At 39.9% G+C, this 16,950-nt stretch overlaps 2 protein-coding genes across 3 annotated transcripts; one reads left to right on the plus strand and one right to left on the minus strand.

The window, feature by feature from the left end:
- Nucleotides 1-7,908: 7,908 nt before the first annotated feature.
- LOC116211067 (ultraviolet-B receptor UVR8) lies at nt 7,909-13,095 on the plus strand. Of its 2 annotated transcripts, none has more exons than XM_031545264.1 (15): nt 7,909-8,782; nt 9,244-9,320; nt 10,019-10,097; nt 10,406-10,465; nt 10,585-10,686; nt 10,810-10,903; nt 11,324-11,366; nt 11,476-11,521; nt 11,614-11,660; nt 11,764-11,866; nt 12,124-12,178; nt 12,288-12,354; nt 12,443-12,479; nt 12,603-12,682; nt 12,774-13,095. In XM_031545264.1, the coding sequence occupies exons 1-15, from the start codon at nt 8,416-8,418 to the stop codon at nt 12,897-12,899; spliced, it is 1,383 nt and encodes a 460-aa protein (XP_031401124.1). In that variant the 5' UTR covers nt 7,909-8,415; the 3' UTR covers nt 12,900-13,095. The 2 variants fall into 2 exon arrangements, with proteins under 2 accessions (XP_031401124.1, XP_031401125.1); XM_031545265.1 differs by having other exon boundaries at nt 7,917-8,770.
- Nucleotides 13,036-15,869, minus strand: LOC116211069 (15-cis-zeta-carotene isomerase, chloroplastic). The gene is made up of 4 exons (XM_031545266.1): nt 15,225-15,869; nt 14,696-14,842; nt 13,915-14,124; nt 13,036-13,507 (listed from the first exon to the last, which is right to left on the minus strand). Exons 1-4 carry the CDS (start codon nt 15,801-15,803, stop codon nt 13,172-13,174), a joined length of 1,272 nt encoding a protein of 423 aa, XP_031401126.1. The 5' UTR covers nt 15,804-15,869; the 3' UTR covers nt 13,036-13,171.
- Nucleotides 15,870-16,950: the final 1,081 nt, after the last annotated feature.

The raw sequence follows: 16,950 nt of genomic DNA on the forward strand, positions 1-16,950 counted from the left end.
AAGTTTGGAGTCGCAACTTTCACGTTTATGCAGTCGCGATTCTGAACAGTCTGTCACTCCCCTTTCAAGAACCGACCTTCTTGTTTTGAAATTCAAAAATTGTAGATCACCTTTTTGTGATCAATTGGCCAACTTGTAATCTTGATGAGCCATTTATTAATTAGGGTAAAGACAAGGTAATTAGTGTGTGGCCTATACATGTAAATGCAATGAAGAAGGGGAAAATATGCATAGATACACGTCTCTCTCTTTTTCTCTCTTGAATGTTCGAAGTAAAGAAGCAAAAAGGGAGTTGCTGCTGAAACAGAGCGAGAGAGAGCTGAGCAGCAGAGGAGAAAAGAAGAAGGAGGAACCAAGCTCGAGCCAAAGAGGAGGAGAACCGGGCAACTAGTCGAGACATCAACTCTTCGAGTTTCTTCTTTCCTTACCACTCTTCTATTCTCTTGTTTAGCATGTTGAAAACTCTTGTGATGATGTATTTTGTGAGTATGAACTAAGCTCTTCTTCTAGGGAATCGATGGAACTCGATGTTAGTTTAACTTCATGAAACTCTCTTGATCGTATTATTGAATGAATATATGTACTTATTGTTGGGAATTGGTGTATGCCCTAGAGGCAATCTATAATCAGTTTTGTAATATGATATCTATTTCATTATAAAACGAGGCATATCTGTTATTGTGTAGATTGCGCTAAATATGATTTTACACAATAATGTCCTTGGAATAGTAGGTTCAATAGGCATCAAGTGTGACTTGATTGTGAGATCCTATAATTACTGAACATTATTCCTAAATGTCCATAGTCAAAGTATTATCGTTAATTAGGACAACGGTAATACGGTTAGACTAGTGTGAGTGTTGATTGATGACCAAATCTCATAGGTCATGGATATGGAGATATCAAATCACACCACATGTATACATTAAAAGTAATGTGTATTGGACTGACCCGCCATGAGATTGCTACATGGGTTGTTACGTGACTGTCATTAGCATATCTCAAAGTGACTATAGTGTAATGGTCCTTTGACTTGAGGTCACCATGGATTCCTACGTGTAATGTCGTATATTTTGATACTGTCAAACGCCACCGTAACTGGTTGGTTATAAAGATAGTTATTGGGTATGCCACAAAGCATGGAAAAGAATGTGAGTGACCAAGATAGGATTTGTCCCTCCTACGAAACGGGAGCGATATCTCACGGCCACTTGGTGGTTAAGTCTAAAAGTGTATGCATACCCAAATGAGTCGATATAATGATATCGAGCTCATTTGCTCTGATAGACTTACCCGGTAAATCAAGAAAGAGAGATATTAAGCCATACAAGGATGTCATCGACCATGTCTTGGGCTCAATAGAGATATAGAGGACAATGGATTATATTACACGGTAATATAGGTCACGAGGTTCGTCGAGAAATTGACTTTCCGATTACTTGAGTAACAGTGATGCATTGCTAGATGCCGCTCACTGTTTGTAATATTAAAATAGAGATTTCGATATTACTATCAACGTAATTGGGAACCTACAGGGTCACACACTACGACTAACTTGACGAGATATTTTGAAACAACAAAATTGTCTAATAAAGATTAGATGATTTATGGTGCGACCGATTAATCGGATATTTAATGAGATTAAATTTGCCGATTAATTAGACCCGATTTATTAGATTTAATGGTGTGCTAAGTGGTTATTTTTATGGAACCACTTGGAGCCAATTATAAAAATAAACATGGGCCAATTGTATGATAACACTTAGCTATACACATGGACTAATTAAATGATGTCACCTAGACTTACACATGTCACTTGGAGCCTTGATTCTCCTTAATCCCACATCGGTGGGGCTTTGAATTTGTCTTCCCCATATTGCTTATAAAAGGGGCAGCATGCATGTTTAGATATAAGAGATATATATATACATATATATGGGTGTACGTGTATAAGTGTAAGGAAATTCAAGTTGAATTGTTCAATTTGAATTAATCCTACTAGTCTAATAAATTTCGGGTGTCGCATCGGGGTGTTTCTTTCGAGTGTTGGTCGCTAGCACCGCCGATCTCGAAAACTCGTCGACAAAGTCGGTGTGGATACCAGTAGAGGCGTCACGCGTGGGACGCTCGGTCGACAACTTTAAATATTCCAGGTACGCTTTTATTTACTCTTACTCTTCTAGTAGGTCTTGGAATTAGTTTCACGGGTAGGAAATTTTGAATTTCTGTTCCTTTTACGCTTCCGTTAGCCCCGTGGAACTAGCACTTATTTCATTCCGTTCTTAATGCGTGTGATTGTTTGGCCATCGATTACATTGAATGAATAATCTCAATGAACTCGACAGAGTGAGCTACTGTTTAGATAGGGATGGGGCCTTTGCTTGATCTTGACTAGTCGATAGTTGGGTTGTTTCGCGAGTATCGATAGAAATATACGTGCTTGCCTTAGGCACCCACAATCGGGATTGGAACTTAATGAGTTTTATTTGGACTTGATTCTCATAGACATATAGAGATTCTTGTTTAAATAGATATACCCCTAAGCAATTCGAAAGATACTTAGGAGAGAATTTGTAATCTCGGTAGTACATCCCGTCATTCAAGAATATGAGAAGGAGAATATGAGTGAAGTTAAGACAATATCGAGGAAAATCGAGATCCTAGACTTTATCATCTTTGATTCATGATAATTGAGTTAGATGATGTTTAGCTAGTTAGTGCTTTTCTTTAACTTTATATCTCATAAATTGATTTGCTTGACTATTATAGAAGTGTGATAATTTGCTCCGTTTGGTTTCGCAGTTAAAATCACAAAAATTTTAACTTTAACTTTAACTCAACACACTATACAACAAAAATACACATTTCCCAAATAAAAAATTTTAACTTTAACTTTAACTCAACACACTACACAATCATTTGTCTTTTTCCACAATCAAAATTAAAGTTACTTGAACTCTAAAATCACACGCACCATTAGTGTTTAGCAAGCTCATTAGATCAACTCCTTGTGGCATGATACTCAACTCATTCCTTTATTACTTGCACGACCTGTATACTTGTGGGAGACAACAATTTACATGCCAATTTCATAATTAAAAACCAACAATAAATATATTCCATGATGCTTTGATTAGAATTCATGGGGGATAACTAGATTTGGCCATCTCATCCGTTAATTTCTACTAGATCGGTCGGTATATTTCAATTGGTCGTTATTTTCGTTATCTACAATAGCTCCTCTTTAAAAATTGGGTTTTCCCAGTTGTATCAAATGTTTTTACTACCGTTAATATGTGTCACACAGGGGGACCGTGCTCCTCCATCCAATTAGTTTACACATTAAACGCGATTTTTTATACTTACCCATCTTATCATTTCATCGTATTGAAATTGGTATATTCGGAGGAAGTGTCATCAATTGATCATTATTTCCGTTATTTGCACTGTGTTCTCTTTCTCAAAGGATTTTGCAAAGTATATTGATGAAGTTGCTATTGTTACTGTCAATTACAAGGTGGGCACGTACTTACAATCAATTAGTTTACACGTATGGACCTGATTTTCATACTTACCTTCTTATCAATCAATTGTACAAGAATCGGTATATTCTTGCATTCTCTTCTTTCAAATCTATTAACTTGGATTTCAACAATTTGCAACATGCCAAATTCATGAAAACATAATAGATATATGAGGATATTGTCATGATGATAGATGGGTGACAACTGAAATTTAATTAACTGAAGATCGGCTCATCGCACTAATGTAGATACTGTAATGACGGTATGCGGGTGACAGCTAGTTTTTGCCATCTAATTGGTTCATCGTACTGAATCAATCAGTATATTCGAAAGCACAATGCAAAATATGTCATTACTTCTATTATTTTTGGTGTACTCTCTTTCTAAATAAGGTAATGCTCGTTGAACTGATGTTGTTACTATCGTTATTATCTGCCCTCCTACTTTGAATATGAGAAGTACGGCATGCTAATGTGCCTTGAATGATCCACATCTCAGGGTCTGGCAAAGATAAGAAACAGTTAACTATCCGTGTGACTAAAAGCTCTCACAGCCCAAGAACAACGACGTAATTATCAGGGGCGTGCTATACCACTGAGCTAATAGCCCATCGTGCAGGCCTCTCACCCAGGCCTGCCATGTCAAAAGCAAGGAATTAAAGTTTGTCTCCATTTCTAGAAGGAGGAGGAGAGTAGGATTGCAAAAAAGAAACAACTAAGAAGGAATAGGAGAAAAAGACACTGTTGAAATGACCTAAGCAAGAAAGAATATTAACAGTAATAATAATACATATCCGATGATGCTTTGAATATGATTCACGGGTGATAACTAGATTTGGCCATCTTATTAGTTAATTACTACTAGATCAGTTGTTATGCAGCACACTCTATTGGTCGTTATTTCCGTTATCTACAGTATTTGCTCTTTCCAAATGGGGTTTTGCCAATTGGATTAAATGTCATTACTACCGTTATTATCTGACACACAAGGCAGTTGCGCTCCTCTATCCAACTAGTTTACACCCATTAAACGTGACTGTTTATATTTACCTATCTTGTCATTTCATTGTACTGAATTTGTATATTCATAGGCAGACTATTCAATTGATCATTATTTTCTATCTATAGTGTATTCTCTTTTCGATTACATAAGGATGCCCATGGTCCTAATATAGCGTATTCTCTTTCTAAATAGAATTTTACCAAGTGGATGGATGCAGTTACTACCATTACTATTAATTCCACAGTGGGCACATACTTATCACCAATTAGTTACATGCATGGACATAATTTCTGTACTTACCTGTCTTATCAATCCATCGTACAAGAATCAGTATATCCTAGTCGTTATTTTGGTTATGTGCGATGCATTCTCTTCTTTTCAATCCATTCAATTAGACTTCAGCAATTTGGTACATGCCAATTTCATGAAAACATAATAGATAATACAAAATATTTTCATTACGATAAACGAGTGACAACTGAAATTTAATTATCTGAATATCATCGCACTAATCCAGGATACTATAACGACGATGCGTGGATGACAACTGGTTTTAACCATCTAATTGGTTCATCGTATGAAACTATCCGTATATTTGGAAGCATAATACAAAATATGACGTTATTTCTATTATTTATAGTGTACTGTCTTTCTAAATAAGGCAATGCTTGTTGAACTGATGTCATTACTTCCATTATTATCTATATCCATAAGCAGATTATGCAATTGGTCATTATTTTCATTATCTACAACGTATTCTCTTTTTGAATAGGATCTTGCCAAGTAGATTGATGCAGTTAATACCATTACGATCAATTAGTTTTACACAAATGGACGTGATTTATGTATTTACTCATCTTATCAATCCATCATACAAGAATCGGTTATTCTAACCGTTATTTTGGTGATGTGCAAGCGCAATGCATTTTCTTCTTTTCAATCTATTAAATTGGATTTCAGCAATTTGCTATATGCCAATTTCATGAAAGCATAATATATATTCCAGGATATTGTAATGATTATAGATGGGTGACAACTAAAATTTAATTAACTGAAGATTGACTCATCCCACTTGATTTGATTGTAAAAATCGGGATGCCTGAAGTTGTGAGTAAGAATGGGATCTCTTAAATCTCTGTTTAATGATCAGAGAACTCCCCTTTTATTAATCCTCTCATGGGGATTTTTATACAGGAGATATCTCTAGTAACTGCCCTTCGTAGGCGGTTTATAAGCGGTTACAATTTAAAAGTGTAATAACTGTTCCAGCTTTTCTTTCTTACGAGCTTACGGATCATGAGCATGTGGGCCTTGGAAAGCTGGGCCTGATATTTTTGGGGGCCCCTATTCCCAAGCCTATCATTTGCCCCGCTGGCGACTCTGTCCACAATTGTGGGGAGAGTCGCGTCGATTATACATGCAGTTGGGAGCATTTCTTCTGCTTTTGTTGTTTAAGCTCCCATCCACGAGGGATTTTTTTTTTTTTTTTTTATAATAATGCCCCCAGGAAAATACTTTAAGAATGCTTGGCCTTTCCTTTTCTTGTTGGCTTTCCGTGAACATTTTAGTTGGTCTTTGGCTTTGCAAAGTCTAGCTTTGCGATTGCATCTCGAGCCGGGGAAGGTAGATCGTTTGGCTCTATGAGAGTTGGGGTTGAGCGTTAGTAGAGGCTTAATCTTAAAGGGCATAAAGTTGCCCCCCTTATACTACTACAATTCTCGACTCTGCAAACATTTATGCTGGCTAAGTCGACAGTTTAGGCAATCCTTAGGCTTCACAATGGTTCATGCAGGTTTTGCAAAGATTCCTTTCTTTTACTCTTATCATCCTATATTCCACTTCACTTTTCCATGGGGTCTGTAGTTTCAACATTGACTGGCCTCGTAATTTTGGTAGGTGTTTCAGGATATGTTTCCAAGTCTTGTCATAAAATCCAGACTCTCTTTTTGCTACTTCATTTGTAGTTAGTTGTAGTTTGATTGGCAGGCTTTGGGAAGCAACTTGCTTTCTCATCGTATTCTTAATCAACCATGCTCGAACTTGATAGAAGCAGTAGTTGAACTTAGTGAAAATTACTATTAACTTCCTTCGCTTCACTTTATTCTTTTAGTCGTCTCACTTAGCCACGCTCTTGTTGCTGCAACAAAGGGTTCCTCTCAATTTTCTTTGCTTCGGGTTATGCTTCGCGCGACCTCACTTTGCTTTGCCTCATAAGATTGTTTCGCCTTTCCATTTCTCCTCACTTAACTTGGACACTTCTCTGGATTATTGCTCTTCGTGCCACTCAGCTAGCGTTTGCCACATCGCTTGAGTTTCTATTTTTCGCATTGCTTAATATGATGTTTCATCTAATAGAACCGCTTCACTTGATTTCCATACAGAGCTTAGATTATAGTCTTCGCTCGTTTGGCATAGACTGTGATATTTGCCCGTTTGGTTTGATAATTTGATTTTAACTTGACTTTGATTTTGATTTGAAGGTGTGTTTTATAAGTGGGGCTCATTATTTTAACTTTGATGAGTTTATTTGTTTTGTTGTAGGTAGAGTTAAAATCAAAATGATGATTTTATTCATATGGATCACGATATCTTTTCCTTAGCATTGACGGCTGCTTTATGGCTTTGTTGTTCATCACCGTGATCCTCTCCTTTTCCTCTTGACTCATACACTTCACATGAGTTGGACTCTCTTGTTTTACAGTCATATTCGTGGCTTCACTTACTTCCCACTTGTTATTTTAGTTTCTTCGTTCGAGCAACAATCTCAAGCTTCGCTTGATTTGCAGCTCTTTATTCACTCTAGCTATGAGCTTTACGTAGTAGTCGAATTCTGCGTGGTACTCATACTTGATGTAGTAGTCTTTATGCTTGGGTAAATTGATGTAGTATCTTTGTTGTCGGTATTCTTCGCCTCTTGAACTAGCATTTGTCTCTATTGACATGTTCACTAACTTTATTGAGAGTCCAAGTTGTGAGTGATGCACTCTTTTGGTCAGCTCATTGAGTGTACTCATTGGCATCGCTGGGGTGTGTCTATAGGCCAACTCATGAGGGTGTACCCATGGTCACCAAAGGATTAATTTATTAGAGCGTACCTATGAGTCACGTAGTTTTAGAACGAGTTTTTGGCTTTTACTTTAATTAGATGATCTCATGGTAGTGCCTCAAATAAAAGGAGGGCCTATGAGTAACATCGTAAAAGTATTATCTGCTTTTGCTGTTGATAGATTTGGCCTATGGGCTACCTTTTTAAGATAGGTGACCTCACGGTCCTACCTCATTGTTGGGTGAACTTACCCCTTGGTGTAGCATTAACTTAGACCTGCACTATACTTTGAGCTAGGCAAGCCCTTGCTGTGTATTGAACTTGGTTGTTATTCATGTTTGATCATGTAGAAAAGATTGCAGAATCGTTGCAGCAAAGGAAGAATCGTCAGTTGCGGTTGCAGTTGTAACTTCTTTCGTCTCGTCTCCTCTGCTCTCCTCTCCTCTCCTCTCGAACCAACCAGACCAGACCAGACCAGACCATATAATTCTATTCTATTTCTCTTCTATTGGCAGTCCATTCCTTTGCATTCCATCAACTCCTCTCCTCTCCTCTCCTCTCTCCCCCTCTCTCCTTTAGATTGATTGATTTAATTCTTCTTCTTAAATCTAATAATATTAGCTAGGGAGGGCTGCATCAATTTTCAACTTCGAAGCCCAATTCATCAATCTTTTCCCAAGCAAGCGCATTAGCATTACCCACTCAAAGCTATTAGCTTTTTTCTTCTCTTGACGACCGACCTAGCCTTGCTACTGAGCAGTGCCCTGCCTCTGCCTCTGCTTCTGCTTCTGCTTCTGCCTGGAAGAAGAAATAACAAGGCTAAATCAAGCAATCAATCAATCAATGTGGAGCGGCAGAATTGGGAGCCGACTCGCCAGTCTCCAGTCCCAGTCCCAGTCCCAGTCCATCACAACTACATCTACAGGGAGGATATGGATGAGGTTCCTATCCACCGCCACCACCACCACCTTCCCAGCTGGCATTGCGATTGAGCGGATTGGGACTGGGAAGAGGTTTGCTGCTTTGTGGGGCAGTGGAGATTACGGCAGACTCGGCCATGGCAATTTGGTGTCCCACTCCAGGCCTATGCCCCTCCTCGTCGCTAATAATTCCTCCTCTGCTGCAGCTTTCCACACCCAAGAAGTAGAAGGCCTCAAGTCCATCGCTTGTGGCGGAGCGCACACTCTCTTCCTCACAGGTCCGTTGGTTGGTTTGTTCCCCACCTCCTTCCTTCCTTCCTTCCTTCCTTTCTCCTTGCAACAGCACCAAGGCAATATTCAATTTCAGTCTCTCGTTCCATACGATACGATACCATATGGGCTTCTTTTGCGAATTGTCTAGAATTGATATGATAATGAATGCCATGCTTTTCTAAAGGTTATAGGACAAGTCCATACTGATTTGATTTGCTGAAAACAAATGGATATCAATCAATCATATCTCTCCTCGAAAAGCATTTCTTCTTTTCTAGATTTTGGATTGGATGGTTCTATCTATCTATCTATCTATCTATCTATCTATCTATCTATCTATCTATAAAATTTATATCTTACTTATCAAGTTAAGGTACGGTGCGTATGCATGTATGTGTGTGTATCTATTCCAGCGAGAGTATTTTGAGTTGAATCCACTCAGCAGATGGTGCTTACAAGATTTCATTTCATGTAACAGAATCCGGAAAGGTTTACGCCAGTGGCCTAAATGACTTTGGACAGCTCGGTATCTCGGAGGATATGTCATACTCAACTGTATGATGCATACACCCATGCTTGCTCCTACTTTACGTGTTGCATTGATTGCATGCTTCACTTCTTCTTTTGATGAACACGCTCTTTAATTTGCTTGCTAATGTAGCTGATTTTTTCATCACCTTACCTTCTTGCTCCCCCCTTTTATCTTATCTTTGGTTTGCTATCCATAGAGGAGGACCCCTCTACTCTAATTCATGTCTAGGAACCGATGCTTTACATCTGCACCTGACTTCCACCTCCAAATGGAAGTCAAGTCAAAAGAGACTCTTTAACAAATCGCAATTTATCAGATGATTGATTGATACAGTTCTAGAAAAGAACAAAATAATGATACTGAAAAAATATTAGTTTAGCAGGTAGAGCATCTTCTTAGTTTTGCCAACCCTACTCAAATATCAGAGCATTCTATTCTTTCTTGATGACAAAAACTCGAAGCTGGCTAGCCCCATCTTCCATCACGTGAACCAGGAATGAAACTGTAACGTTTCCCCCTAACCTTCATAAAAGACAATGGTTTAGTGGAAAAAATCTGGAATGTGTATAGTGGTTTCTTAGCTTATACAAAGGATAAACTGTATCCAACATATCAGGGAGATGCATGCATGGTTTTTATTCTGGTAGAAATAGAAATTTTGGTGGACTATATAGTTATGTTGCACGCTGTACATATACACCATAAGTTTAATCCCTTGCAGGAGCCTCTTGAAGTCGTCAGTATACCAAAGGAAACAGTGCAAATTTCTGCTGGTTATCATCACTCTTGCGCCATCACAGGTTTGTGCCATCTCACCCGTTTATATGAAAATTTTGATTGTTTGATACATGATAACATGCCCCGTTCTTCTAAGTTAGTGGGGTTAGAAATGCAAGCCATGTAGATCAGTAGTATCAGTGTACCCGGCAATCTCATCAGGCCTATGCTGTTATTTGATTCATCTTACCCTTATTTTTATTTGAGTTTTCAGAGCCTTTTATTTGCATGACAGTGTAGTATCCTGTTCATGTAACTAATAAAACAGCTATATCCTCTTGTCATGAGTTAATTTTCTCACATCCATGACAATCGTTATGCTCTCTTGTAGTTGATGGGGAACTCTACATGTGGGGTAAAAACTCGAATGGCCAGCTTGGCCTTGGAAAAAGTAAGTCCACTCTATATTTGATTCTCTCACGTGAGTTGTTCTTTTCTTTCCAAATCTGACATGCGTACATGCTAGTAGCTACTTAATTCTCATGTTCTTTCTGTGGCAATACTATGCAGAAGCAGCAAATGCCCTTTTTGTGCCCACTAAAGTGGAATGCTTGACTGGAATGGTCATAAAAATGGCGGCTCTAGGCTCTGAACACTCAATTGCTGTTACAGGTTCTAGTTCACTTTCCTTCTCAGATACCTTTCCTTGTGCACAGTCCTAGTTATGTGATAGTTGGCCTTATCTTTGTTATTTCTTTAGGACAGGTATTCTAATCTGCTGATATTCATTTCCAGATGAAGGCAATGCCTTGAGTTGGGGAGGTGGAGGGTCTGGAAGGCTCGGTCATGGTCACAAGTCTAGCATTTTTGGATTTAGAGGAAGTAGCAGGTTGTAACATGGCGCCTCTGTTGTTTCTGTTTGTCTATTGCGGTACATTGACAAGTTTATTCTTCTATCGGGAGAAAGAATTGACAGGATTATACTTTTGGCATCTTACCCATTCTTGCAGTTGTTTCATGTGCACTGATATCTTTACTGGTCTCTTCACTCTAAAATATGTTTCTGGCTTCTGATTAGCCGAACTCAGATCTGGGGATATCTTCTCATTGGCGTAAATTTTTATGATAATCCTGTAACTTATCTTTTATGTTTTTCCCCTTTCAAGCATCATAGTCTTGGTTTTTAGTGGAAGGAAGCATTTTTCATGTTTGATGTATACCATTATGTATTAGCTGCGCATGTTCCCATGGATTTGCGCCCAGGTGGTGCCCTTTGATACGTTGTTTATACTCCGTTTCTCTGGTGCAGTGAATTTACGCCAAGACTTATCAAGGATCTGGAAGGTTTGAAGGTACTCTAACATAAAGTTTTTCTAGGCTTATGTATGTCATCACTTCCAGGATAATTATCTGTCCTTACTTTGCGGTTGTGATTCTAGGGTTCGTTACTTGTCATTTTAGGTTAAAAGAGTTGCTGCAGGATTGCTGCACTCAGCCTGCATAGATGGTGTAATACCCTTCTTCTGTCCGTAAATTCTAAAAATTGCTGGTCTTGTTGCTGTTGTTGCCTAGTTTTGCTTTAATTGCTTTATGTTGCAGAAAACGGCTCTGTCTTTATATTTGGAGAGAAAACAATGCAGAAACTGGTAATATGCAGAAACTAGCTATTATGTCTTGCCTTTTTATTAGATGGAAAAGTGGTCTGTATCTGATGAATGCCATTTCTCGTCGGGAATGAATAAATGCAAGGGCTTTGGAGAGGGGAAGAATGCTACTACACCATCAATGGTCCATGAACTTCCATGGTCAGCGGAAGTGGCATGCGGTGGCTATCACACGTGTGCAATAACAAGTAAGGGTTTAGCTTAACTCCAGTCGGAATACACCGTTGTTGACTGAAATTGGTGAGGTGTCTTGAAAAGTAAATTTTTCAGTCTAACTCAAGATACAAGTATGCCCATAATCAGAGAGGTGATAAAATCTGCTCATTTTGGTTTGTCCAGACTGACTGAAAAAAATTGGCGTTTTGAAGATACTTTACTTTCGTGTTACAGCCTTATACGTAGGATTAGAAAAGCAAAAGTCTAATTCAATATGGCTTTCTCATAGGTGGTGGAGAGCTATATACTTGGGGTTCGAATGAGAATGGATGTCTCGGCATTGGGTATGTAGATGGTGGAGCACTTAATGAGTAATATGATCTTCATTTTGTTAAACTGCTAATACTTTTCACTTTTTTTTTTCTTTTTCTCGATTGATATCTTCTGTTACAGGTCTACTGATGTCATTCCTTTCCCGGAAAGAGTCAAGGGTCCTTTTCTCAATTCTGCTGTTAGCAAGGTTTCTTACTTTTCTTCTTAATCTGGGAATTCGTTTCTGAGCAATATCGTTCAAACTTATCATCTAATTTACTGTCCCAAAATTGCAGGTATCATGTGGCTGGAAGCACACAGCTGTGATTTCCGGTAAGGGACTGATCTTTGACTAGAACTGAAACTATACCTCCTATATAATCAGTGAACGTCAATTGCATCTGGAACTACATCTGGAGCTCTATCACACGTTATGTGTACCTAAACACGGTGCAGATGGCAAAATTTTCACGTGGGGTTGGGGAGGTTCTCATGGAACATTCTCAGAGGACGGGCATTCTTCCGGCGGGCAATTGGTTTGTTGCCCATGGACAAATCCCTGTTGTATTCATTTTAATTTCTCCCTTGCAGTTTGCTTCTGTGGTTGATGTCTAGGTGGTGGTGCAGGGACATGGGGACGATGTGGACCGTATAAACCCAACAATGGTTCGATTTTATGAGGCGGCAAGAGCATTGAATGTATCCTGCGGATTCAATCACACAGGTGCCATATTTGAGTTCCCCGATGGTTAGGGCTTGGCAGTCCATGGAAAACAAGAGGGTTCATAACTAAACCTTTTACCTTTGTATGTTTTATTATAGATATACTAGTGTACCTTGATCTGACAAGGTTTATAACACAGTACAGAGACATGCCTGGCAAGTCAAATACAGAACGTAAAATGTACAGCTCAGAGGCTACACAATAAAAATTATTTCTCCCATTCCATTCTCAGTTGTTGGAACTTTTGTGTCACAAAGTTACCTTTCTATTGCTTTTTTCGGTGAAAATTTTGCTCTCACCACTACCAATGAAGTCGAAAGCTCGCTGCCTGCATGATCGGGTGAGCGAAATATGCCAACAAAGTCAAAATGGTTATTGATAGATAAGGTAGTCGAATAAATTCCTTGTAGTAATCTTCCGGCAACTCCTGACGACCATCGAGAATGGCAGCAAACGGGATGACACTCGTTCTGCTCTTCATGATCTCAAAGGCTTCTCCATAGCTGATGGCTAGCCTACGATCACCATTCCACACGCCAAAGAGATGGTGCCCAATTAGTCCAACAGATGCTGCCACGGCGACAGAGTTCCCAATCCACACAGTATGAGCTAAGCACCAGATCACCTGCCCCACCATCTTCAGAAAAAGGAAAGGGCAACACAAGCACCTTGTTAAATTTCTTGATCAAATGGTACACAGATTCTGCGTCACTTAGTAGTGTAGTTCTAATTGGATTCCTGGACTGGTTTTGCATATCATAGAGATATCCAATGGCAAGAAATAAGTTCAAAAGATGAAATGCCTGAAAATATCCATATTAGAAAATACCATAAAAATGGTAACATGATCAATCAATCACGTGACAAGTTTGTCCGATGGACAAGTATATAGCAAAAGGGTACCGTTAAAAGACGGTCCCCGGATCAAGCCAGGAAAGTCCTTGTCCATTTAATGTAGTGATCTCGCAGGCGCTAATCATAACAAAACTCTCGTAGAAGCAAAAACAAACTAAAAAGTGCGTGGTCATGCTTGAAATATAGTACCTGGGGATGCCTGGTGATCCGCATGATGCCTGTTTCCCATAGATGCATCTTTGGCTTATCAACTGCTGCTACCTCTAATAGATTGAAAGTAGAAGGGTAAAGGAAGAAGAAGGACATAAAAGAAGAGAGCCACACAAGTTCATGAACTCCCGGTACAGCCTGCAGCTGCCATAACTGCACTCCATCATATCTGTGATTGATAAAATAGACCTGGACAAAAATAATTGGAAGGTAAGGAATCAAAGCTTGACAAAAATGTGCTGGAATTAGCAGCATATTACACCGTTATCAGAATTATACTGGTCATCAAGCTACACAGAGCACGGGCTCAAGCAACCGGGAGTTCAATGGGTTGACCCAAACACATGAATAGATTATTTTTAAAATATTCAAGCATATTGCATATTATAAAAGAGACAAATCTTATTCCTTAAATTAGAGAAGATGATTCTGAGCCATATTATGAGATGGTGTTTGGCAGTGTTCTAGAGAAGCTCAAATCCATTACGTGAACCTACGTGACATTGCCCTACTCCTAAACAATTTTATTATTCGACTGTCAAAAATCAATTGTAAAATGCCATAGCACAGAACAGGACCAAAACTGTAACACAATGTCAAAAAGATACCAAATTTCGTGATTAGAAAGAAATACGAGTTGACTGGAATGGATTTTGATATCAGAAGAAAAGGAAGAGGGAGGGGGGGGGGAAGAAAAAAGCTGAACATTCTGATGCGTATCAACTCATTAAGCAGATTATTTGAAAGGGAAGGAACTCACAACAGTACTGACGACCAACGGAAGAGATATCCCCGCAAACAGGACCCGGAATGCACGTTCCCCTATAAGTTTCTCACCTGCATCCCGCAGACTTGCTAACCCACTGTGAGCTGCAGCAAATATCAAGATGAGTAGTAGCATCACAACCTGCAAATTCAAATGGCATAAATTATACACTGAAAATCCAAACCTCAGACGTGTTGACAGACATAAATTAATATTGCAGTCTATTATACACCATGATGCCTATCATATTTATGCTTAGCAAAAAATTACGATCGATCATTATTTTCACGTAAACTATTTCGGTTTGGAAGGATTGAAGTGGGACATAATGAAAATGGGGATATCTGAGAAAATAGGCAGGATGCAGAGGCATCGAGAAGGAAGTGAAGCACATCCGCAAAGCATCATCATCCAAAGGGCAAGGAGGGAGGGCGGCACAACGTGATAATTTCATTCAGAAAGGAACATGGTAATAATGCCAGGTAGAACTTCAAGCTAGGGAGGGAGGGAGGGAGGGACCGACCTCATGGCTCTCGGAGAGGCCGGAGACGGAGCGGATGAAGGCCGAGCCGAGACCCAAGCCGTTAGAGCCGTTGTCAAGCCAAGCCACGTTCAGAGCAAAAAGAACAGCACCCAGTATCCCCGTGAAGTAGAGCCACGACAGAATCTTCTGCTGCCCTAAGTCAAAGACGGCAGAGTCCTCCCCCACCAAATCGAATTGGAGGGAGTGAGACTCCAGGTCTGATGGAGATGATGACGGGGCATCATCCTCTTCCTCTCCTGGGCCGCCGCTGTCCCTGAGAGAAGTCCGGGCGATAACCCTGCTAGTGCTGCGGGTACTGGTGGGCGTAGTTGTTTGGAGGAAGGAATCAGCTGAGGGCAAGCGAAGGAATCTCGAAGTGAGAGGGAGAGGCCTCTTAATGATAACGATGGGGGGTTTCGAGAGGAAGGAACAACGGGGCGGCCTTGAAGAAGAAGAAGAAGAAAGAGAGAAAGAGGAGCAGCTGCTCGAGAGAAGAAAAGTGGCGGGGGTGGCCGCCATCTCCGCCGTCCCTATCTGTCTGATTCTGATTCTGATCTGGTCACCCGAACTTCCATCCATCCTTCCATCTATCCATAAGAAAAGAAGGAAACGTTAAAAGGGCATGCTGAAAGGGAATTTCAGTCGTTCAGCTGCGGAAGGGAATTTCAATGGTCGCTTAATATTCGCTTTTGTCCCTTTTCTTTTGTTTGGCCAGTTTATTAAAGGGAAAATGATACTGTTGATCCTAAAATTTTGTTATTTTTTGATATTGAGTCCTAAAATTATCAAAACAAAAAATTAAGTCCTAAAGGTTTGGAAAAAGTGTCAGCAATGATCCTAAAGATTTGGAAAAAGTGGCAGCAATAGTCCCATCCGTCAACCGCCATTAACGTCCTGCCTACGTGGCGTTAACACTGTTCATTTCGGCGATGTGGCCGTTAATTTGCTGACATAGCACATTGGACCGATCGGATTACTCGAAAACCCGTGATTCTACTCGGCCCCTAAGTAAGCCCCGAAAGCTCCAAATCCCTTCCCTCTTGAAACCCTAATTCCCTTCCCCCCTGATGGATGGAAACAAAACCCACTCGAAATCGACCTCCACCCCTTCGGAAAAGGAAGGAAACCCGAAGGAAAACCCGTTGAACTCTCCTTTCCGAAAACCCAGAAGGAAAACCCATTGAACTCTCCTCTTCGACTCTCCTCTACTCAAACTCGAAAGCTGGCTTGTCCCGCTCTCCTCTACTCGGTGAAGGAAGAAGAAGACCCTTTGTTGCACCAGGAATCTTCGGCTCCATTTGTTGCACCAGGAATCTCGCTTTTTATGCACATAACACTGACTAGGGAAACATTGGAAAGCAAACGTTAAACTGAACTATGTCCATTCTTATTTCTTCTGGTTAAGTGAGTTCCTGCTGCTGTGCAAAGAGCTTTCATGCCCTCCACACAATTAGAGCTATTCCTTCCTTTGGAATTCTCCGAAAAGCAATCATCAGATACTATTCAAAGATGAGGTCAAAGCTTAAACTATCATGAGGGCAAGAGATTTGTTTGATTGAGATTTTATACTCGTCCATGCATATAATTTGTGATATGAATTCAGACAAATTGAGAAATCTTCGGCCTTTGTTACGTCGTTGTATGCCACCGCCTCCTTCGCTACGGAGGGTAGTATAGGCAGGCGGTTCGTTTAAATGGCTCGTTGGAGCTCTTTCGTTCCAAAATT

Source organism: Punica granatum, chromosome 6 (assembly GCF_007655135.1).
Source record: "Punica granatum isolate Tunisia-2019 chromosome 6, ASM765513v2, whole genome shotgun sequence".
In the NCBI taxonomy this organism is placed as follows: domain Eukaryota; kingdom Viridiplantae; phylum Streptophyta; class Magnoliopsida; order Myrtales; family Lythraceae; genus Punica; species Punica granatum.